Source organism: Eurosta solidaginis, chromosome 2, assembly GCF_040869045.1.
Source record: "Eurosta solidaginis isolate ZX-2024a chromosome 2, ASM4086904v1, whole genome shotgun sequence".
NCBI lineage: Eukaryota > Metazoa > Arthropoda > Insecta > Diptera > Tephritidae > Eurosta > Eurosta solidaginis.
Window position 1 is genome coordinate 203,236,797 of NC_090320.1, and position 25,919 is coordinate 203,262,715.

General features: G+C 40.7%; 1 protein-coding gene across 1 annotated transcript; it reads right to left on the bottom strand.

Moving 5' to 3' along the window:
• Positions 1-23,296: 23,296 nt before the first annotated feature.
• On the bottom strand, positions 23,297-24,447 carry LOC137241794 (uncharacterized). The gene is made up of 3 exons (XM_067769194.1): positions 24,180-24,447; positions 24,041-24,099; positions 23,297-23,919 (listed from the first exon to the last, which is right to left on the bottom strand). The coding sequence occupies exons 1-3, from the start codon at positions 24,445-24,447 to the stop codon at positions 23,461-23,463; spliced, it is 786 nt and encodes a 261-aa protein (XP_067625295.1). The 3' UTR covers positions 23,297-23,460.
• Positions 24,448-25,919: the final 1,472 nt, after the last annotated feature.

A 25,919-nucleotide genomic window follows, 5' to 3' on the forward strand; every position in this document is an offset into this window, starting at 1 on the left:
GATGCTGGTTAATCTGCGCCACCCTAATCATTGGATGCACTCTGCCAGAAGTTGATGAGAAAATAAACTGTTTTGGCTCTGTCAAGATGAGTCCATCCAGATGTATGTTGGAGCCGTTAAACTTCTCTAGGTTTTTATGTGAAGTAAATAGATGCTTTTGGAACAACATGTAGTTGTCGTCCGTTATGCCGAACAACAACTTATTTCCCCTTTTATTCAAGTTCCCCATGACCTCTCAATCTTGCGATGATGTCTCGACATATATAACCTCAGTTTGGACCATCAAATGCGCGCCCGCGGCTGATGCGTCTCAAACGCCGAGATGACCTTCAGTAAAAGACTGTCAAATGTATTTCTGATCTTAGAAATGCTCGGACGAAACAGTCGCGCATGTGCTAACTCAGCAGTTGTGATAGGTCTTCTCGAAGTTTAAGGCCAGACGGGAATGCGTTTCTTCATAGGGTATTCGAACACCATTTTAGATAACAGCCCCTGAATGGAACTCCGCGCTTCCAGAACTTGCTTTCCATAATTGTTCTCAGCATTCATAAAAGCAACGTGGAGGTGATATTTTCCCGCAGAGATTCCAATGTTATACTTAGGCCCCTTTGCCACGGAAAAATCGAATAAGATGATTGAAATCGTACACGGAGAAAACTTGTTTACCAATTAGTACCACATTGAGGCCCAATAAGTTTAGTTCGGGACAAATAACAAAAAAATGTTCAGTTGATTTATAATAATTATAAACAATCAGGTGATTCCCGTTAAATAAAAATAAACAAGAAAATCCCATTCAATTCGTTATCTTAATTTGGTTGAGGTAAACACTTATGACAACATTCTATGACCCTCAGGGCGACATATTTTAATCAACCTTTTATACTCAGCGTGCTTTGCACACAGAGTATATTAACTTTGATTGGATAACGGTTGGTTGTACAGGTATAAAGGAATCGAAATAGATATAGACTTCCATATATAAAAATCATCAGAAAAAAAAATTGATTGAGCCATATCCGTCCGTCCGTCCGTCCGTCCGTTAACACGATAATTTGAGTAAATATTGAGATATCTCCACCAAATTTGGTACACGAGGTTATCTGGACACGGAATAGATTGGTGTTGAAAATGAGCGAAATCGGATGATAACCACGCCCACTTTTTATATATATAACATTTTGGAAAACACAAAAAACCTGATAATTTAGTAAATAATACACCCAGAATGTTGAAATTTGACATGTGGACTGATATTGAGACTCTTGATTAAAATTTGAAAAAAATTTTAAAATGGGCGTGACACCGCCCACTTGTGATAAAATAAATTTTACAAATATTATTAATCATAAATCGAAAACAGTTAAACCTATCGTAACAAAATTCGGCGGAGAAGTTACCTTTACTATAATGGAAAAATTTACGAAATCGGTCAAAGACCACGCCCACTTTTATATAAAACATTTTTAAAGGGTCGTGGACGAAAATAATAAGCTATATCTTAGCGAAAAAAAGCTTTGTCTCAATAGAATTTTACTTTCTAAATTGAATTATAACATTAAATTGGAAACCACTGAAATTTTTGAAAATGGGCGTGGCACCGCCTTATTGTAAGAGGAAATGTGGAGACATTTTTTTTTTAACGGGCGGTGCCACGTGTTATGTAGAAAAGTAATTTATCTGAAATGAAATGTACAATTGAAGCTCACGCTGAGTATATAATGTTCGGTTACACCCGAACTTAGACACCTTGACTTGTTTTTTATTCATAAAAGTTTAATTAAAGTTTTTTTCATCCTCAGAAAAATGTGTGCAGATTAAGTTCTTCGCGTCACTACTGGGATGCGCGCATGTTTTGCGCCGATGTTTTACGCAGACGGGTTTTCCCTGATAAGCTTTTCATTGCAGAAGAAATTTGTTTATAAACGTAGGATCTTCGGTGTGGTAGGCGGAGGCCGCTACCACCACACCACGTTGGCCAACAAAAATTTACCTATCATAACGCAGCCACATTGCTGCAGGAACGATAGCTGAAAAAAGGGACGAAATATGATGGGCTGTATATAGTTAAGATTGATCTTCATACAAACTAAATTTCGGGTTTTGCTATTTATTTAAAGCCCAGCAGTAAGTTGGTATATATTTCTCATTTTAAATTACATCTATACAAAGTTTATTAATTTATTCAATAGTACGTGCATACCATATAATAAATATAGCCTCCATCGTATCCCATTTGACGGCACCTCGCGACGCAATCATTGTTAGAAGAACTAGAATGACTTTGCGGTTTAGTTACTTCGCTTTTTAACTGCCTTTGAGCAGATATATCGTCAGAAACGTTGATATCGTTGAGAGCTTCGTTCACTGATTTTAATAACTGTTTGGCAACCGCATTATGCGAATGTAACTGATCGACGACATCAAAGACTTGATTACTTTCCGTTTCCCTTGCCAGCCTCGCCCTCGTAAGAGGAACTTCGTCGTTTAAAAGATTGCTGTGGTGATGTGAAACAAAAAGAAGCTACACACCACAAATGTAATAACACCAACTGTGTTCAGTGTTTGTGTCTTGTTTAAATCTGTTTACTTCATTTGTGAGCTGTTTAACTCAGGGTTAACGTGACATGAAGGGTTAGTGTCGACAACATTTTCTAATTAACTGTGCGTTAAAAAGATAGCTTGCCGTTCGGTAACTGAGCATTAGTGTCAAAATGGGCTTGCTGACATTTTATACCCGGGTTTCGGTTACCTGATTACCAAGGTATAATGCGGGTTACTCTTTCGCAAGGTCTGAAGTATTGTCTTTTGAGAATGAATCTGATTCTGGTAAAGCGGAGAAGGGCGGGAAAAATAAAGGGAAGGAATGTATTGGGGAGATAGAGTGGTAGATATAGGGGGCGATGAGGGTAAGAGTACAGGCAGTGGGAAAGGAAATTTGTTGGTAGACGAAGATTAGCCGTAGAGGAAGGGAAAGTTATGACGATGGAGGGAGAGACTAGGAGGAAAAGGGAAATTTGGAGAATAACGGGAGAGAGGAGTCAAGTAAGGACTAAAGGATGCATCGGGGAGAGAATTACAGATGGAAACTTCTTGAAATTATTTCTAAATAATGAATGCAAAACAAAGGTTCTGCAGTCGATGAATTGGCAAAGGAGGGCGGTGCACTCTATGAATCGACTGTAGACGTACTATTTCACTTAGGTGGTATCAAAGGGGGGCAAGAGTTATCTATGATCCATCAAACAAGAAAGGCGTGGAAAGATGAACGGGACTACAACATTTCTAAGATCACGTGCAAATCCTACGATATCAGACTCACAAAGTTGCTCATATCTCTGAAGAGAGACGACTCAAGGTTCATGATGGGCATACTAACTGAACACTGCCGGCGTCACATGCATATAAATTAGGCCTCGTCAGTAACAGAAAATATAGAGAGGTAGGCTGCTTCGTGTTTTGACTCGTGTAGGCCAAGGCTCCAGCTACTGGGGGCGGCGGGCCTGCCAGATTTCGAGGTAGCTATTAAGGTATGTAGATCTTAGGAAACTTCTAGTATTTGCCAAGTGGACGGAGTTGTTATATAACATAGGTCCTGGTACCTCATTGGGGTTTTTTGTTTGGTTGTCGAACAAATTCTGGTAACACTATGGAAACATTCAGTGAGGTCTTTGTTGACCAGTTAGTTCAACTCAACCTAAAGTTCCTGCGTAAGTTTGGTCTTCTCAATTGCCTACTTAGTTAAAAGGGACATTAGTTGACCAAAGTAATACGCTATCAGCTAGAATTGTTAACAATGTAGAATAGGGATCGCCAAAAGCTTCTCATGGAAGCGTCACCACACTTTGAAATCCAAAAATAAAAAAAATGGCGACGAAGCTAGTAAAAATTACACTGTAAAAAAATTTAAATGAGCCAAATTGGACCCCAAATACGAGCTTTTTGAATATCTCGATTCTTGCGGCACCTAGCGGGAATTTGTTTCATAAAGCGACTTCTATTTCTGTATGTAATATGTGTTCCAAATATGAGCCAAATCGGAATACAAATACGATTTTTTTTAATATCTTGATCCTTGCGCCACCTAGCGGCGATTCTTTTCATAGGTCGCTTTCTACTCATGTATGTATTATGTGTTCCAAATATGAACCAAATCGGACAACAACTACGTTTTTTTTTTTTTAATTTTGATCCATGCGCCACCTATCGGAGTTTTTTCTTATTATTGCATTGTCATCGGGTTCTGAATTATATTTCAAGTTTCAAGCTTGTAGCTTATCGGGAAGTTGCTTAAATTTCGATTACAAAATTCTGTTCGCTACACAGAGTCAATGTAAATAAAACCGTTTAAAAAAAGACGGCTATTATTTTTTATATTCTATTAGATAAATGAGATTCTTAAATTATCTTCTCCGGTTAATAATGGTGAAACAAAGCATGCATGCACTTCAAACTTATCACTAATACGTATATTCCATATTCAAATTTTAAGTTCAAGTGAGACGAAATAAATTTTAGTCAGTGCATGCCTATTTTTCATTTTGTTTTCTAAAAAAATAGCGGCAACCAATCAGCGAGCAGAAATGGCGCTGGCACGTACCCCAACCCAGTCGGCTTGGTAGCTTTCAAAATTATAAGTATCGCATTGTTTTCTTGAATGCATTTAAAAATGCTTCTACATGCGTTCAATTAAATTTAATTCATTTAATAATTTGGGAAAAATTTAAACAACGTGACATCAGGACGGACATCATCGACTCCCACTCCCGGAAGAAAAGGCTTTGAAGAGATTTACAAGATATAATCGAAACAGCCGTCGCCTTGTCCGTCCTGATGTCACGTTGTTTAAATTTTTCCCAAATTATTAAATAAATTATAAAATTAAAAAATTGCTTCAAATAAATGTTTTCATACATTTAAAAAAAAGCAATACGGGCAATCCCCGATTATTAAATCATACAAATTTAATTCAATTTAAAATTTAATTATTAAATAAATCAAACAAAGCTTCATTGTTTTCGTACAGGTGAACCAAAAATATACCCAAACATTTTACTTCAGAAGTCATTTTACACGAAATTATAAACGTTTAGTTCCTAATGGGCACAGCAGAATACATTCGGTTGTTGGCGAGAGGAGAGAATGCGTGCGCGTAGGGATGTGTGGGTGAGCTTGCCTATGCGGTGTGCTTGCCTGAGCGTTTTACAAAACCAATTGCGTGAAGCGCTTATGGGGTGACGATCTCTGGTAGAAAGCAATACAGGGTTTTTCGCAGCCTCTTCTCGATGCACGCTTCCCATTTAGTTTGCAATCGATTATATAGCTGTGTTTTTTTTTACTTCTATATACGTTTACGCTTAAATTTTATATGGACTGCTAAGCGACAAACTTTAAATACACCTCTGAAATTGCTGCGCATAAAATTTGTCCTACTAAATTTCAATACGCATTATACTCAGATGTAACTGAAAAATGTGTTTGTTTCACCCTCTACACTAATTCTATGTATTCTATGTGTGTCCACAATTCATCGCAACCGATTCTGCTTAATGTTATACCCTATGGCCATCAGAGGGGTGTGTCTCCGCTTTTCGGTACACCCTGTGATGTAGCTAGTTATTTAACCACTGCCGCTAGATGGGTCTCCTAAGCATTATCTAAGCGAGGATAAGCGTTTTTTTTTACGCGCAAAAGTAAAGGTATACGCATGTGTAAAAAACACGGCTAATATATAACTAATTCGGATCGCTCCAGTGAAATTTGATCGTGATCCAGATCAATGAAACACCCTTTATTTCAATAACCTAAAATCCCATTCGTTTACAAAAATCTAATCTAATATTCTAATCTAATATATATTACAAATGGCAGTTTGGATGAGAAGATGTTTGGATGTTTGTCCAGACGTTTGTCTTTGTGACTCAATCACGCAAGAACGGCTGGACCGATTTGGATGAAATTTTGCACACATATAGCCAATAGTCTAGAAGGATCTACTAGCTATATATTTTTCAAAAGAGGCGTGGTCGCCGCCCCCTAGGAACAGTTATAATTTAATTGTTATATTTTTTCGTATTTGCGACTGAATCACGCCAGAATGGCTACACGGATTTTGATGAAATTTGGGACACAGACAATAGCCTACTAGCGAAATTTTTTCCGAACATGGAAAGAGGGGTGGGGTCCCACGACCCCTTCGAGCAATTACTTTTCAATAATTTTTACACATTATAACTTTACGTATACTGGCCTTCACCAATATCACAGACTCAAGGGGTCAAATAAGTCGAGGGCTTACAAAGTAAGCAATGACACCCTCTGCCACCCCCCCCCCCCCCCCCCGCTTTATTACCCCACTGGTGTAAAATCTATAAATTGTTATAAATCAATATAAATTTTCTCCTAAATCAATAGTTTTTGGTATCTGGCACATAAAGATCGAGATCTAGACAATTTTGGAGGAACGATCAGTGGTCCTCTCCTTCTACTCCCGCCATCCGCCCTCCTTCAATTGTTTTTATTAACACGCTTTTATTAGCTTTACCTTTATGTTTCAATGTAACTTTTCATTCGCTCCAATGCGCCTGCTGCCTTATTAACATGGTTTTATAATTAGCTTCACCTTATTTGTAATCCCGTAAGGGTCATATCGAGACCCTTCAGGGATCATTTCTGGTTGGTTTTCGGGATCGGTACGGGATCCCGCCGGGGTAATTTCGGGACTTTTTCGGGACTATTTCGGGATCATTTTGGGACCCTTCCGGGATCATTTCTGTATAGTTTTCGCGATCCGTCCGGGATCCCGTCGGGGTTATTTTGGGACATTTTCGGGACTATTCCGGAATAATTTCGGGACTATTTCGCGATCATTGGGGGACCCTTCCGGCATCATTTCTGGATGGTTTTCGGGATCCGTCCGGCATCCCGTCGGGGTACTTTCGGGATCATTTGCCTACCTTCGAGAGATAAATTCTTGATGGTTTCCGCGATCATTACGCGACTTTTTCGTGGTTATTTTGGGTCCCTTTAGGCATCATTTCTGGATGGTCTTCGGGATCCGTCCGGGATCCCGTCGGGGTCATTTGGGGACTTTTTCGGGATCATTTGGGGGCTCTTCCGGCATCATTTCTGGTTGGTTTTCGGGATCCGTCTGGGATTCCGTCGGGGTCATTTCGGGACTTTTTCGCGACTAATACGGGATCATTTGGGAACCCTTCGGCATCATTTCTGGATGGTTTTCGGGATCCGTCCGGGATCTCGTCGGGGTCATTTGGGTACTTTTTCGGGATGATTTGGGGGCTTTTCCGGCATCATTTCTGGATGGTTTTCGGGATCCGTCTGGGATATTAGGGGATCATTTGAGGACCTTTCCGGCATCATTTCTGGATAGTTTTCGGAATCCTTTCGGGATCCCGTCAGGGTCATTTCGGGACTTTTTCGGGATCATTTAAGGATGGCTTTCAGGATTCGTCCGGGAATCCGTCAGGGTAATTTCTGGACTTTTCCGAGACTATTACGGGATAATTTTGGGACCTTCCCAAGATCATTTCTGGATGGATTTCGGGACCTGTCCGGGATGCCGTCAGGGTCATTTTGGGACTATTAGGTGTGATTTGAGGACCTTTCCGGCATCACTTCTGGATGGTTTTCGGTATCCGTTCAGGATCCCGTCCGAATAATTGCGGGACTTTTTCGGGATCATTTGGGGTCCCTTCCGGCATCATTTCTGGATGGTTTTTGGGATTCGTCCGGCATCCCGTCGGGGTCATTTCGGGACTTTTTCTCGACTAATACGGGATCATTTGCGGGCCCTTTCGGCATCATTTCTAGGTAGTTGTCGGGATCCGTTCGGTATCCCGTCAGGGTCTTTTCGGAACTATTAGGATATCATTTGAGGACCTTTCCGACATCATTTCTGGATAGTTTTCGGTATCCTTTCGGGGTCCCGTCAGGGTCATTTCGGGACCTTTTCGGGATCATTTAAGGATGGCTTTCAGGATTCGTCCGGGAACCCGTCAGGGTAATTTCTGGACTTTTCCGAGACTATTTCGAGATCATTTTGGGACCTTCCCAAGATCATTTCTGGATGGATTTCGGGATCTGTCCGGGATGCCGTCAGGGTCATTTTGGGACTATTAGGTGATCATTTGAGGACCTTTCCGGCATCACTTCTGGATGGTTTTCGGTATCCGTTCAGGATCCCGTCGGAATCGTTGCGGGACTTTTTCGGAATCATTTGGGATCCCTTCCGGCATCATTTCTGGATGGCTTTCGGGGTCATTTAAGGATGGCTTTCAGGATTGGTCCGGGAACCCGTCAGGGTAATTTTTGGACTTTTCCGAGACTATTTCGGGATCATTTTGGGACCTTCCGGCATCATTTCTGGATGGTTTTTGGGATTCGTCCGGCATCCCGCCGGGGTCATTTCGGGACTTTTTCTCGACTAATACGCGATCATTTGCGGGCCCTTTCGGCATCATTTCTAGGTAGTTGTCGGGATCCGTTCGGTATCCCGTCAGGGTCATTTTGGGACTATTAGGAGATCATTTGAGGACCTTTCCGGCATCAATTCTGGATATTTTTCGGGATCATTTGGGGTCCCTTCCGGCATCATTTCTGGATGGTTTTTGGGATTCGTCCGGCATCCCGTCGGGGTCTTTTCGTGACTTTTTCTCGACTAATACGGGATCATTTGCGGACCCTTTCGGCATCATTTCTGGATAGTTGTCGGGATCCGTTCGGGATCCCGTCAGGGTCTTTTCGGAACTATTAGGAGATCATTTGAGGACCTTTCCGGCATCATTTCTGGATATTTTTCGGGATCCTTTCGGGGTCCCATCAGGGTAATTTCGGGACTTTTTCGGCAACATTTAAGATTGGTCTTCAGGATTCGTCCGGGATCCCGTCAGGCTAATTTCTGGACTTTTCCGAGACTATTTCGGGATCATTTGGGACCCTCCCAAGATCATTTCTGGATGGATTTCGGGATCTGTCCGGGATGCCGTCAAGGTCATTTTGGGACTATTGGTGATCATTTGAGGACCTTTCCGGCATCACTTCTGCATGGTTTTCGGTATCCGTTCAGGATCCCGTCAGAATAATTGCGGGACTCAGGATCATTTGGGGTCCCCTCCGGCATCATTTCTGGATGGTTTTTGGGATTCGTCCGGGATCCCGTCAGGGTCATTTAGGGATGAGTTCGAGATCCCGTCAGGGTCATTTCGGGACTATATCCGGATCATTTCTGGATGGTTTACGGGATCCGTCCAGGATCCCTTAAGGGTCATTTCGGTACTATTAGGTGATCATTTGAGGACCTTTCCGGCATCACTTCTGGATGGTTTTCTGTATCCGTTCAGGATCCCGTCGGAATCATTGCGGGACTTTTTCGGAATCATTTGGGATCCCTTCCGGCATGATTTCTTGATGGTTTTCGGGATTTGTCCGGGATCCCGTCGGGGTTATTTCGGGACCTTTTCGGGGCTAATACGGGATCATTTGGGGATCCTCTAGGGGTCGTTTCGTGACTTTTTCTGTTTTATTTCGGGATCATTTGGGGACCCTTCCGGCATAATTTCTTGATGGTTTGCCGGATCCATCAGGGTCATTTCGGGACCATTTTGGGATCATTTCGGGACCCTTCCGAGATCATTTCTGGATCCGTCCGGGATGCCGTAGGAGCCATTTCGGGATTTTTTGTTACTTTTCCGGGATAGTTTTTGGACCCTTCCGGGATCATTTCTGGATCTGTGCGGGATCCCATCTGGGTCATTTCCGGACTATTTCGGGATCATTTTGGGACCCTTCCGGAATCATTTCTGTATGGTTTTCGCGATCCGTCGTGGATCCCCTCGGAGCCATTTCGGAACTTTTTCTGGAGTATGCCGGGATAATTTAGGGACCCTTCCTGAATATTTTCTGGATGGTCTGTGATATCCGCCCGGGAGCCCGTCAGGGTCATTTCGGAACCTTTTCGGGATCATTTTGGAACACCTTCAGGGATCATTTCTGTGTTGTTCTCTGGATACGTCTGGAATCGTGTCGTTGTCATTTCGGGTTTTTTTGGGACTATTCCGGGAACTTTTGGAGACCCTTTCGGGGCATTTCTGGATGGTTTTCGGGATCCATCCGCGATAACGTGGGGGTCATTTCGTAGCTTTTTCTGGATAATTTGGGGATCAAATGGGATCCTATCAGGTTATCAGCTCATTTAGTTCTTTTTTTTACTCAATAACAAAATTAAAATGCATTAGACAGAAAACAAAATTTTAAACAGATAACTTGATAAGCAGGCTAACGCGAATAGCCCATATATTTAAATGTCTCCTTGCGGACAGGGCCGCGGGTAAAGGCTAGTATATATTATAAATGGGAAAGGTTGGATGTTTATATGTTTGTATGTTTGTATGTTTGTCCAGACGTTTGTCTTTGTGACTCAATCACGCAAGAACGGCTGGACAGATTTGGATGAAATTTGGCACACATATAACCAATAGTCTAGAAAGATCTACTAGCTATATTTTTTTGAAAAGGGGGGAGGTCCCCGCCCCCTAGAAACAGTTATAATTTAATTATTGTATTTTTTCGTATATGTGACTGAATCACGCCAGAACGGCTTCACGGATTTTGATGAAATTTGGAACTCAGACAATATCTACTGGCGAAATTTTTTTCGAACATGGAAAGGGGGGCGGAGGTCCCACGACCCCTTATAATAATTACTTTTTAATAATTTTTACACAGTATAACTTAACGTATACTGACCTTCACCAATATTACAAACTCAATGGGTCAATTAAGTCGAGGGCTTACAAAATGAGCATTGAAACCACCCTCCCCCCTCCTCTCCCCCTCTGGTGCAAAATCTATAAATTGTTACAACTCAATGTAAATTTTCTGGTAAATCAATAATTTTTGGTATCTGGCTCATACAGATCGAGATCTAAACAATTTTGGAAAAACGATCAGGGGTCCTCTCCTTCTCCTCCTGCTATCCGCCCTCCCTCAATTGTTTTTATTGCCACGCTTTTATTAGCTTTACCTGTATGTTTCTATGTAACTCTTCATTCGCTCCAACGCGCCTGCTGCCTTATTAACATGATTTTATAATTAGCTTCACCTTATTTGTAATCCCGTTAGGGTCATATCGAGACCCTTCCGGGATCATTTCTGGATGGTTTTCGGGATCCGTCGGGGATCCCGCCGGGGTCATTTTGGGACATTTTCGGGACTATTCCGGGATAATATCTGGACTATTTCGCGATTATTTATTTGGGGATCCTTCCGGCATCGTTTCTGGATGGGTTTCGGGATCCGTCCGGCATCCATTCGGGGTATTTTCGGTATCATTTGCGTACCTTTGAGAAATAAATTCTTTATGGTTTCTGGGATCACTACGGGACTTTTTCGTGGTCATTTTGGGTCCTTTCCGTAATCTTTCCTGGATGGTTTTAGGGATCCGTCCGGGATCCCGTCGGGGCCATTTCGGGGCTATTTTGGGATCATTAGGGGTATCTTCCGGCATCATTTCTGGATGGTTTTCGGGATCCGTCGGGGATCGCGTCGGGGTCATTTTGTAACTTTTTCTCGACTAATACGGGATTTTTTGGAGACTTTCCGCATCATTTATGAATTGTTTTCGGGATCCTTCCGGGATCCCTTCGGGGTTATTTTGGGACATTTTTGGGACTATTCCGGTATAATTTCAGGACTATTTCGCGATCATTTGGGGACTCTTCCGGCATCGTTTCTGGATGGGTTTCGGGATCCGTCCGGCATCCCGTCGGGGTTTTTTCGGGACTATTTTCGTACCTTTGAGAGATAAATTCTTTATGGTTTCTGGGATCACTACGGGACTTTTTCGGGGTCATTTTGAGTCCTTTCCGTAATCATTCCTGGATGGTTTTAGGGATCCGTCCGTGATCCCGTCGGGGCCATTTCGGGGCTATTTTGGGATCATTAGGGGTATCTTCCGGCATCATCTTTGGATGGTTTTCGGGATCCGTCCGGGATCGCGTCGGAGTCATTTTGTAGCTTTCTCTCGACTAATACGGGATCATTTGGAGACCCTTTCCGCATCATTTCTGAATGGTTTTCGGGATCCGTTCGGGATCCCGTCGGTGTCATTTCGGGACTATTTCGGCATCATTTGGGGTACCCTACGGCATCATTTCTATATGGTTTTCGGGATCCCGTCGGGGTCATTTCGAACATTTGGATCTCTTCCGCTATCATTTCTGGATGGTTTTCGGGATCCGTCCGGGATCCCGTCGGAGTAATTTCGGGACTATTTCGGGATCATTTGGGGTACCTTCCGGCATCATTTCTAAATGGTTCTCGGGATCCCGTCGGGGTTATTTCGGGACTTTTTCTCTAACAATACGGGATCATTTGGGATCCTTTCGGTATAATTTTTGGATGGTTTTCTGGATCCGTTCGGGATACCGTCAGGGTCATTTCGGGACTATTAAGTGATCATTTAAGGACCTTTCCGGCATCATTTCTGGATGGTTTTCGGTATCCGTTCGGGGTCCCGTCGAGGTAATTTCGGGACTTTTTCGGGATCATGTTGGGTCCCTTTCGGCATCATTTCTGGATGGTTTTTGGGATTCGTCTGGGATCATTCGGGGTATCTTGTGGCATCATTTCTAGATGGTATTCGGGATCCGTCCGGGATCCCGTCACGGTCATTTCGGGACTTTTTCGCGACTAATACGGGATCATTTGGGAACCCTTTCGGCATCATTTCTGGATGTTTTTCATTTGAGGACCTTTCCGGCATCATTTCTGGATAATTTTCGGGATCCGTCCGGGATCCCGTCGGGGTCATTTTGGGACTTTTTCAGCATCATTTGCGGTCCCTTACGGCATCATTTCTGGAAGGTTTTCGCGATGCGTCGGGGATCCCGTCGGGGTCATTTCAAAACTTTTTGTCGACTAATATGGGATTATTTCGGCATCATTTCTGGATGGCTTTCGGGATCCGTCCGGCATCCGCCCGGGATCATTTCGGGACTATTAGGGGATCATTTGAGGACCTTTCCGGCATCACTTCTGCATAGTTTCCGGGATGCGTCGGGGATCTCGACGGGGTCATTTCGGGACTTTTTCGGGATCATTTGGGGTCCCTTCCGGCATCATTTCTGGATGGTTTTCAGGTCATTCAGGGGTCATTTTGGGATTTTTTCGGGATCATTTGGGGTCCCTTCCGGCATCATTTCTGGATGGTTTTTGGGATTCGTCCGGGATCCCGTCGGGGTCATTGCGGCACTTTTTCTCGACTACTACGGGATCATTTGGGGACCCTTTCGGCGTCATTCCTGGACGGTTTTCGGGATCCGTCCGGCATCCCGTCAGGGTAATTTCGGGACTATTAGGGGATCATTTGAGGACCTTTCCGGCATCATTTCTGGATAGTTTTCGGTATCCGCCCGGGATCCCGTCAGGGTCATTTTGGTACTTTTTCGGGATCATTTGGGGTCCCTTCCGGCATCATTTCTGGATGGTTTTCGGGATTCGTCCGGGATCCCGTCGGGGTAATTTCGGAACTTTTCTCGACTGATACGGGATCATTTGGGACCCTTTCGGCATCATTTCTGGATGTTTTTCATGTGAGAACCTTTCCGGCATCATTTCTGGATAGTTTTCGGGATCCGTCCGGGATCCCGTCGGGGTTATTTTGGGACTTTTTCGGGATCTTTTGCGGTCCCTTCCGGCATCATTTCTGGAAGGTTTTCGGGATGCGTCGGGGATCCCGTCGGGGTCATTTCGGGACTTTTTCTCGACTAATACGGGATCATTTGGGACATCCTTTCGGCATCATTTCTGGATGGTTTCCGGGGTTCGTCCGGGATCCCGTCGGAGTCATTTCGGGACTTTTTGTCGACTAATACGGGATTATTTGGGGACCCTTTCGGCATCAATTCTGGATGGCTTTCGGGATCCGTCCGGGATCATTTCGGGACTATTAGGTGATCATTTGAAGACCTTTCGGGCATCATTTTTACATAGTCTCCGGGATCCGTCGGGAATCTCGACGGGGTAATTTCGGGATCATTTCTGCATATTTTCCGGGGTTCGTCTAGGATACCCTCGGGCTCATTTTCTCGACTAATACGGGATCATTTGGGACACTCTTTCGGCATCATTTCTGGATGGTTTTCGGGATGCGTCCGGGATCCCGTCGGGGTTATTTTTGATATTTGCGGGACTATTCCGGGATCATTTCGGGACTATTTCGCGATCATTTAGGGACCTTTCCGGCATCATTTCTGGATGGTTTTCGGGATGCGTCGGGATCCCGTCGGGGTTATTTCAAGACTTTTTTTCGACTAATATGGGATTATTTGGGGACCCTTCCGACATCATTTCTGGATGGGCTTCGGGATCTGTACGGGAACCCATCAGGGTAATTTCGGAATTTTTTCGGGACTATTTCGTGATAATTTGGGGACCCTTTAGGGGTCATTTCGTGACTTTTTCTGCAATATTACGGGATCATATGGGGACCCTCCCGGCATCAATTCTGGATGCGTTTCGGGATCCGTTCGGGATCCCATCAGAGTCATTTCGGGACTTTTTCGGGACTATTTGGGAATTATTTTGGGACCCCTCCTGGTTAATTTCTGAATGATTTTCGGGATCTGTCCGGGAATTTTATTATCATCTTGGGACCTTTCCGGGATAATTTTAGGTCTCTTCGCAACCGGTAGTTCAGTACACATGCCTTTTTAAATTATGAGCTTTTATGGCCATGAATTTGCTGCAAATTATTCCAAATTAAAATTCGGTATGTTTTATCTATTTTTGAGTGTTTCAAATGAATCCTGTAACGAACTGTTATAACTATAATTACACCTTTTGTAATATTTTAACCAACTAAATACCCGAAAAAGCAACACTACTTTCATTTAAAAAATTCTCTTTGGTTTTAACTAACTGTAGTTTCGCTCCTTTGTTCCATGAGTAGTAATTCTTTCACCCCTCTCATATCAGTTAATTTAATTTAAAAGCAAAATGTATTTTTTTAATTCGAAAAAACTGTATTGTACTATTCATGAAAGCGTGCCTTTCGGCTTATCTTCTCATTTAGTTCCTTTTTTTTACTAAACTACAAAAATAAAATACATTAGACATAAAATAATTTTTAAACAGATAACTTGATAAGCAGGCTAACTTGAATAGCACATATATTTTATTTTCTCCTTGCGGACGGGGCCGCGGGTAAAGGCTAGTGTTTCAATAAAACTGTTTAGCAAATATCATAATCGAATAGTGCCTCAACAGGTGTTAACGATTATAAATGTTTTTTCAAATAGTCGCTTCTGTAGGAATTCACAGCCTCAATCAAGATTTTTTGATATTTTATTAAGGGCGCTAAATACTCCGACAACTTTTTACATAATTTTTCTTGTTAAAATAAAAAGATAAGCAAAACTTTTGACGCATTAGAAAGGCAGTGCCCCGTTAACACTCCAATCCCTATTCAGAGGTAAGAATTAGTGAACCTTAGTAGTTCCACCGAGCGCTTGGCCTGTAAAACTTTCCACAAGTACACGTGACAAGAGATGTGTCAATGCAGCGAATGCTTACCAGTCCCGATGTCCACCCTTACATAATCATACTGCGATATGGTATTCCAAAGTTCCTACTGGTCTTCAACTCTGGTTCGCAAATAATCCCCCCTATTGCGAGTGTCGATTGCAGTAGATATTCGACCGCTGAGCGATAATCGATTATCTTTATGATGTATACAAATTATGTTATATACACCGAAAAGTTGAAAAAAATAGCAAAATATGTCTTGTACAAGATAACTGTTTATAATGGTCCAAAGATTTGGCGATTAATTTGCATAGTAATAATATTAAATGCAAAAAATGGAATCGACAAATAGTCTATTATATTCCGATCGACACTCGCAATAGGGGAGAATAACTCGGTTAAGCGATCCGCTATTTTCGACTGCGACCGAGTTGAGCTTGAGCATGACCGCGCAGTTTTAGATCCCGTCGCTTCAAAAGCAGTCTGGTTGCCGCATTAGTTGTTAAACTTGCCATAACTGGAGAGCTTATCGTCTATTGCGCCGTCAATAACATCGATCTATGCTTTTAAGACATTTCAATGGTCGGGTAGCTAATTTAGTAAAATTCCAGCTAAACCCAACTCTTTTCAGAGCGAAGAGATCCGCTGGCTCGGACTTGGCCAACATATCTTTGAGTCATTGCAGGTAGGGTTGCCTAGCTTCGTACTCTATATTAAGTTATATAAATAACTATATCCAACAGTACCATTGATACTTCGCAACAGAAGGTGGTATGAGTTTTGGTAATATTGTATATCTTCAATTAGTTGTGGTTATTTGCAAGCCTTCTAATCAATGTCCATAAGATATTCATAATGGTTACTATCATAAATGGCTGATTTTGTGGAATTTTTTATTAGAAACGTGTGATGTAAGTATCGCGTCGTAGACCCCAGTTGTTGCTTTGACAGAACCATATCTATGCATATAGAGCAGTTGATCGAACCAACCTTAAGGAAATCAGTACGAAATTCGTCTGAAGCGGGAAGATTGCTGTTATTCTATCAGTGGCAATTAGCATTTTGGGAAATCTTCTTCTACAAGGAAATCAAAACGCTGAAAGAAAGATGCCAACACGCCGACCAAGGGTGAGAAGTGATCAAGAGACACAGGCTGATCTTAAAACCAATTAAAAATTAGTGGCATTCAGAATCAAATAACACTGGTATGTGTACCAATATAATGCAATTCTTTCCATCCCGCTGTGTGGCTAAAATCGTGGTATCTTTGACACTAAATACCGAAAGGATCGCATTTATAACCGACTAAGTACGCTCAGCTCATAAGGAAAAGTAATTGAAGTAATCATTAAAATAACATAAGAAAAGCAGTCCGTAGTCTGAATGGTAAGCATTTATATATTTTCTTATAGATAACATTGTTGGAAAAAGTAATTCTTAATAGCAATGACATCCACTACCCTTACAATAGCCTCCTTTGAATCCAAATTTCAAGCAAGTTGTACCGCAGTTGATAGTGCAAGCTTTACGACTTTCTTTGTCTTTATTACTTGCCCCTTCTTGAATTATTGATGCATCAGATATCTTCAAATTGTTAAAAGCTGTGATCATGCCTTTTATATAATCTTCGGCCACCATTTCGGGAATCTCAACATGTGCCAGCGGTTCAATTGAGGCATCAATGTTCATATCTTGTTGACTTTGTTTTTCCACTACCGGTTCGTCAACTGATAAAGGTTTGTTGAGGATATCGTCGTTGACGAAAGTATCCGATTCTGTGAAAGGATGTGCTGAGCTGCCACTAAACAGCACTAAGATGTACAAAATAGAACCAATAAGCGCCAGTGCCTTCATGTTTTGGATATTTTTGCAATATTGCAATACTCACAAATCAAACTGATGCATTATTTAATCAATGTAAGCTATTTAACACAAAGTAAGCTATCTACATAGGAAATAAGTACTTAGATAGCAAAATTCTGTTATCATATGATATTGGCACTTGAGCGTACCCAGTATTAAAAGTAGCGCATAATAGAAGTACCACAGTTCCGGCTGCAGTGTCGCTTTCAATTTAAATTATTTTATTCCGATTTCAAATATGACTTTAATTTCGATTCAGCTTCACACTTTGAGTTCGATTCCATTAGCTTTGAGTTCGATTCCGAAGTGATATCGATGTGGGGGATTTTTGGCGGATATAGATGCGCTACTATTAAAGAACTAACCCCGCTATCTCGGGAACGATACCATAAGGAACCATAAGGAATTTTGGACCTAGACTCTAGGCTACTTAATAAGTGCAATTATACATTCATTTTTGTAACGAAATTCGCCTTATGTTATTAAACTGGACAATTGAGTTGGAGAAGCTGAGGAGCTCAACAGCTAAATAATGCGCTCAAAAAAGTGTTTACTCCGGTACCGCAAGATGAGTTAGCTTTAGTTTGAACACTGGTATTGGTAGCGATTCCAGTTTGGCTTTGATTTCTGTAAAACCTCACCATACGGCTTTGGATTTTCATTCTTTTATTTTGCTCCTTGAAGGACGTGATATTTTGCACTTGTGATCGCACTACTGGCAGTTCGTTGAGCTTTCGAAGATATTCATATCAAGGTTTCACATGATAGAATCGGTAGACGGTGTGCTATACCGCCGTGAGCTCTGACCTCAATTCAACTTTTTTCGTAGCATTCTCTTGCAGGCATACAGAGCCCCCTAGCTACATTTTATTCTTTGTTCGATGTATATCCTCTAATTCAGCTTCGAAGAGAATGTAAGTTAAAACTTAAAGTTTTCGTCCCAGTACTGAATTGCACTATTTTTATCTTTGAGGAGTTAATGCTACGTCCTAGGGTTTCCACGCATCCACTCAGATTTCTCAGTGGTCTCTCCATAATTTCGCTAACATAGAGCCGATGTCAGCCCTACATGGACATGACCTAGCTCCTGGCTTTTTCACTTATGATTATCGATTCCAGAGCCGATCCTATCCAGCACAGAATATGATCTTAAATATTCACGGCATTACTTCCGGCCGAACTTTATTGAGAGCTTCTTCTATGGCCAAAAAGCAACCAGGGTAACCAGTTTCTGTTCATGGAATGACTCCGTCTTGTAGGCCAACCTACTGTGTTGGGGGGTACTATGTCAGTATACTCCTCTAGTTCCTGGTGGTTGGAACTAAAGTCTTGGAAGTGTGTTTCTATTAGCAGCTGTACTATTTCTGCGGAGATTTCTGACAAAATTTACCGCATTTTTGAAGATTGCTTTGGGCTAACTGCGAGGTTACACTTTATTCTGCAACCAGTTGGACAATCTATCCATAAAGCAGACCTCAATGTCTTCTCTAGCTTGCTGTTATCATCATTAACTTCCTCAGCTTAAGAAATGTCCACCTAGCTTTCACTATGCTTCAACCGTACCAAATTCCATGAACTCTTTTGTACTCCTTGTATTACGACAAGGAAAAGAAACATCAAAGTTTTGGCAGATATTAGATAAGAACTCCATAAAAAAATCACTACCTAGGGGCGACCCCTCTTCGAAAAACTTGTTTCTAATTGAAAAAACTTTATTCTAAATTTACGATGTTGCTTTTTCCGGGGCTAGAGGACTTTCGGTGTGGTAGCCGGAACACCACCACTTCAAAGCGGTCGCTGATAATATCACCATATCGTCAAAGAAAACCAGCTGCCTTACATACTTACTTATCTACTTTAGTGCAGCAATTACCGCTTGTTACTATACCGTTTAAAGTGGCCATTCTAAGGGACTCGAGAATGGGAATAATTACGCACTATCAGATTCATACTACAATTGAAAAGTGACTCACCTCGAGTTAACAGAGAGTAAGCGTATCTCAAACTTCTATCAAATCTCCGCCCTCTTCGGGCTCGAGACTGGTTGATTGGCTCTGGTCAATGTCTTCAGATCTGTAGTGCTATGAGAAGATATATGAAAAGTATTATAGTTAGATTTAACGAAAACGCATGTCATATGCTTAAAGTCCTCGTGATTGTATTGAGGGCTCGGTGTCATCAACATACTCCTATAGTAGGAGTACGACAAAGTTGTCTGTGCTCAGCCGAGAGTGCTGCAGGCTAATATAGACAAGCTTTGAATCCATGAAATATATAGGGGTCCAGATTCTGACTCAATGAGCTGCAAGTCGGTCAGGTGCTTATTAGCGTCGTGATTTCATTAGGTTTCCCTTCATCATTTTGCGTTGACTCGGAAAGTTTTCACCTGTACTCGCCGCACACCTAAAGGAGATTGACATCCATTTTTCCACACAGAACAAGACGCCTGAGGTTATGATGATCACTAATAAAGTTTATTTCACTGCGACTCTTCTGACTTAACATTGAAGCAGCAATACACTGTCGATTTCCTTCTCAGAATCCATGCCCAAACCCAAGGTCTTCCGGAGGCTAGGATGAGCTTTGTCCTGAAGCCCTCCCAGACGCATAGGATCAGCACGCATTATCACTTGTTGTCACTTAACCGCCTAGGTGATTTTTCCCGATGCATAACAAGCTACCTCAGCTACTATGTTTCGCGGTAACTGGCGCCAAATGGCAGCACCAAGAAAAATCAAGTCTTCTTCCATCTAGCGATCACAGCTCACCGAAGTTTTCTGCCTTTCTCTGTGCCCAAATATGGTTATCAGTAGGAATATTTTCATCTTTTATTCGTCTAACTTGATCTAGGTAGCGCAGTCTTTGGGCTTTTATTCGTTATACTATGTCTACACTTATATAAAATTATGAGGCTTAAACCTCCATACACGCTTTTGTTATATCGGCCAAAATCAGAAGTCTCCCTGAGAAGTTTTCTGTCGACATGCTTGATGACAGCATTTGGAGTGTGATTTTTGTTCGTTCTTTTCAGTTCAAAGCAGCACAGTAGGGTCTGCACGCACTTCCCAAATAAGATCCTGGACAGCTGATGCTCATCCGCAGAGCTCGTCGATCACTTGCCTGCAGATCCGGGACACGTAGAAAAAGCACTTATACCTTCCATCTTGTGCGAGTATCGTCTACTCAATAGCTCAATACTTTGATATAAACGAGTATGTACTTACGTATGTTGACCACCCAGCTAAGTTCGATGGCCTTACAGATGTCTTTCGGAGTCGGCATAAAACAGGCACATCCCGTCCTGCCTATTTGTAGAGAAAAATTAAAAACTAGCAGGACGTTAATCGGAATAGAAGCTCGGTGCAATTATCCTTGAAGGTATGCTGAGCATTTAATTTGTGTTTCATTTATTTTACCTAAATATTATTTCAAACTTTTAGCTTATTAATGTACCTTGGTTTTATGAATGAGAAGGTTCTTACAACATCGCCATTTATCTCAAATCTAGGTCTATATTATTTTGAAACTAATTTTGGGACTAAAAGGGGCCAGGCGTTTCCACTACTGAAGCGTCTATATACCTGGATTAAAAATGTCAGCCCATTCTGACTACTTAGAACTTACGGGGATGTTCAAACTAGAATATCACTAAGATGCAGGAAATAATAAGAAAACCTCGGGATGCTATTAACAAATAATTAATACGAACTGTGTTAATGGCATTTACACCTGTTTCCCGTGCAGTGGCCTGAACGGAATCGATAGTACGTGCACGTAACACTACAATTCATAAAGCAAGCACGTCCACTTGGCTAGTTTTTCCTCATGTTAGCAAGTTCCTCCACATCAGCAATTTCCATTCCATTCAAAGTCTTCACTAGAGCTTTCATAAATTCTTCAGCCACTGCATGGTCAATTTCCACATAACCCTCCGATTGTTTTGAAGCACTGATGTTAATATCCTCTTTATTTAGTGGTCTCTACCGGCTCGTAAGCGGATAAATGTTCGGTTAGTACAACATCATTAGCAGAATTTCCAAGTCCTTCAATGGATGTCCTGAAATGTCATTGAATAGCGCCAAGTTATATAGTTTCATAGTCTTGATACTCACAAGTGAAACTGACGTAGTCTTTGCTGAATCTCGACTATTTAAATTTAATTAAGTTATCTAAGAAACCAATTCAAACAAGTTAACGTATTTGTTTTATCATATAATCGAGGCAGCTGAAAGTATTTCATGCTTAAAAATTTTAATATCCTAACTTTTTTCTCCTTTATCTTGATTGGGATATCGTCCATCGTTCTTATTATTCAACAAAAAATTAGACAGCCGCTATTTAACTGGAATTGTGATTTATATATTATTATTGCTTGGTGGCAGAGAAGCACATGTAAGCCTGTTAACTCGTTTCAGTAGCATTACTTCACTTTAATAACGTTCACTCATAAATAGGACCGTGAAACACAAGAATAATAGCTCTTGGTCATTTCGATACTTTGAATTGGTTGTGGAAGGAATCGTGAAGGCTCCATTTCTGCTTAAAGGTCGAATTGGAGTGGCTAGGGGCTTAAACGACAGTCTGCGGCATCGCTTCACTAAGTGAACTCCAAACTGCGTGAGCTAAAAGAAAAGTCACGCCTTCCTTGCAACCATTGGGATCGTAGACAAGTCTCAACTGCCTCAAGCTTTCAGTGACTACAAGTGATGACGTGATCGTGGCACCTATAGCACCTTAGTAGTTTGTATACTTCCTTCTACGATTGTTATTGAAGGAGAGTTTGACAGATAATTGTCATTAGGCTATGGTACCTCTTTCTATAGCGGCAAGTATTGTTAGAAAACACTAAACGAAAAAAGACAATGTAATGACAACATTTCGTCATTTTAATTGCAATGTAAGCGAAAAATTATAAACTTTCGGTGCAATAGCGCTTAATTAATGTGTTTTACGTTAAATTTTCGTAAGATTGATATTGTCATCTTTTACATCACATTATCAATTTTCAATGTTAGAAAACCCAAAAGCCATCACCATGCGAATGCGAAGAGCTTCCTTCCTTCACCACAGCAGGACATATTACAGGTTTGCCATACTTTCTTCTGAGTCTGTTAGCAAAGCGGTTTTTGAATGTTCCAACACTCCACCACTCCATTGGCGTATAGTCATAGTAAAAATAAAAAAGGGTTTAAATTTAGGCTTTATTGACAGATATCTCATAGAAAATTATGTCCAAAAGCTGCAACTAAATTTAAAACCTTTTTTATTTCGACTATAACTATGCGCCATTATAAATATGTATGTCCCTTAATTAGGAAGATTCAAATTTTAAAAATCTTTAGCTGAGACATAACAAAAAATAAATAAATAAATAAACGAAAGGCGCGATAACCTCCGAAGAGATCTAAGGCCGCACTTCTCTTCCAATTTGAGTCGTGCTCCTCTTGATTTTCCCTACAAATTGGCCGGACGGTGCCAACATGTTTTATGCCGACTCCGAACGGCATCTGCAAGGCAGATGAGTTTTCACTGAGAGCTTTTCATGGCAGAAATACACTCGGAGCGCTTTCCAAACACTGCCGAGGGAATATTATCTTCTAATTGAAAAACCTTATTCCTAAATTTTGATGTTGCTTTGCCCAGGGTTTGAACCCAGGGCATACAGTGTGGTAGGCGGAGCACGCTACCATCACACCACGGTGGCCGCCAGAGAGCTGGGACATAATAGTTGTAGCAAATATTTGTAAAATTCGAAAGGAACCTATTACTATGCAATATGCACTCACAAATTTGCAATTGTTTCTGTTTCATCGGCCCATTGATAAAGGATTCAAGTTTCGATTGGAGATCAAGGCCAGAACAATAATTTTTATGATAATTATTATTGCTTTTTTACTTCCTTTATATTAGGTCGGCTTTCGTACAAATTTTTCAATCGATTTTTAAATAACTTTTCATTGAACTACAAACGTGAAATTTTACACATAGGTTAGAACACCATGAAAATGCAACTAGAGGAAAAACAGAATCCGTTAGGTGGTGCACGGATCGAAATCAAACTTTATTCAGAGGTCGATGACAGCCAATGATACGATACAAAAAGATTCCTGTTCCACTTTTAAGTGCAGGCACTTCAAGTAGTTGCTCCATACGCCCGCATGAAATTATGATTGGAAGTCTGTCAACTTTTTCATTCCTGGTAAGAGCTGGTAACAGCTTTCCGTCCCAGTGCAAACAAATTGCACCAAGTTCGTTCTTGTTGAAACATTCCATTATATTTTTGAACTGTTCTGCTCGTATTTTTTCCTTTGCATTATGTATAGACGTTTCATTTATAATATAGTTTTGTTCTTCAAGGCCCACTGCTTCTACCACAGATATAATTAAATGCACGGCTTTTCGATCACTGACCTTGCAAACATCAAAACCGGCTGCAAGTTTTGGAGTCATTGTATTTTTAAATCCTCTCATTTTTTTGGCTGGCGTTGGTATTACAGCTTCTGCTCCCGAGACCTGTTAAAAAGGAATTAAGTGTTCTGCTTATAGTTTTGTAATGTGTTTCAATTATTTCTCATCTCCGTTTTATATAGTTTCATTCTCACGTTTAACTTATAATTTATAACCTTGAACTTACCTCATAGCTAGCAGCGATTTCGCTGATATCGCTCTCCGAACTGCAGGAAGAAAGTTTAGCTGTTTTAAAAAAAAAATAAAGACAGTACAAATAAATATATGTTATACTATATTAAAAATAATATAAAATTTTTTCTTACTAGAAGCAGCTAATGCACTAACACTCTGCTCTATCCGTTTTAAATGATCTTGTTGACGTTCTTCCATTCTTTCTTCACTTACTGCTGTTTTGTAATCGATGCCATACATAAACCCCGGTCTACCTTTCTTTCTTTGATTCTCCAAAAATAATTTGTCCTCTGAATTTTTAATAAGGTCCAGTGCATTTGTACTTGCTATATCAAATAAGTCATCTAACTTCGACGTCCACGCGCCTTCTCTTTTTCTTTGCGTTTCCGATCCACGCATTATATAAATCTTCAAGTTTTGTTATGCAGTGTTGCTTGGTTCTAGTGGGGATTCGAGCTTTATCACAAAACATATTCACTTCTTCGACCACTAATTCAGCACTCGCACGTAAATTTAATTTTACTGCCCGTAAATTTAAAAATAATACCACAATAACTTCTTTATTAGGAGGTAGTTTACACCCACTTAAGGAAGGAGAAAAATAGCCTAACAAATGAATTTTTTCACGCAAAATTCTTGATGACGTGTCTAATTATTTTAAATGCACGACAATAAATGAAATGTATTCGTCGTTAAGTAACAACAACAATAATATTCTGCTCTGCTACTCAGTAAGAACTAACGGTAAACTGTTGCACTAATTATGTGTTGCAAATTGTTAGCAGAGATTTATTAATAGAAAAAGAATACTAAACACACAAACTCGGTTTCAATGCACGTATAATTTCGACTGTAAAAAATTATTACAATACATATTTTAATTCACTGACAGAAATTCCAAAGCCAATACAACTAAGTTAAATATTCTATGTTGTTATCATGTGATAAATAAGCAAAGTAGTTTTATAACACGAATAATTATATGAAAATATATGTTCGTATGCAAAGAATGCGAAGATATGTGAAAATTTCGCTGTTATTTTTTAATTTGGTTTTTTTCTGGATTAAATATTAGAGTTAAATGAAACTAATACAGTACAACATTGTTCGTCAGATATGTCCCTAGAATATTTGTGAATAAAGTTTTTCTATAAAATAAATATTACTGAAGTTGAGAACAATTAAAGCGAGCCATAGTGAGAAAAATAGCATTTTTTGCAAACTTTGCGAGCTCAAGGCACGACCAATAATTTTGCAAACGATCTAAAAATTTTCATATATAGTTTTTTTCTAATTTGGAATAAATCTAAGGGGTTTGCCAAGTGAAAATATGAAAAAAAAATTGTCCATATAACTTGCGGTCACACTAGTGCCCAGGCTCCTGCATACCAAATTTCAACATGATACCTCAAAATTTACTCAAGCTATCGCGTTTACGGACGGACGGATGGATATGGCCAAATGAATTTCTTTTTCACCCTATCGCAGAGGGTGGCGAAAAAATTTTTCGTGTTTGAAAAAGATTTCACCTTATCGGCAGCTCTTTGTTCGGGCGAAATGAACACCCAAATTTGTTCACTTATATTTTACAGGCGAACGAGAGGAAAACAAAATTTAAGTAATTTTTTGTTTTGAAATTTGATGCTCTATTATGTTATTTTATTATTAGAAATAAATCAATAAATAATGCACAATCGGAAGCTGAGTGGAAGAAGTGAAATTCCTGTATTGCTGTAAATTCTATTTTTTATGACAACGTATCAGTTGGCCAAGTTATCCATTTTAGACAAAGCAACGGTTCCAAAATGTTGAGCACCTCACTGAAACAAGATTGGCTGACCCACTTCATGGTCCTTTCCGACGCCTTTTCC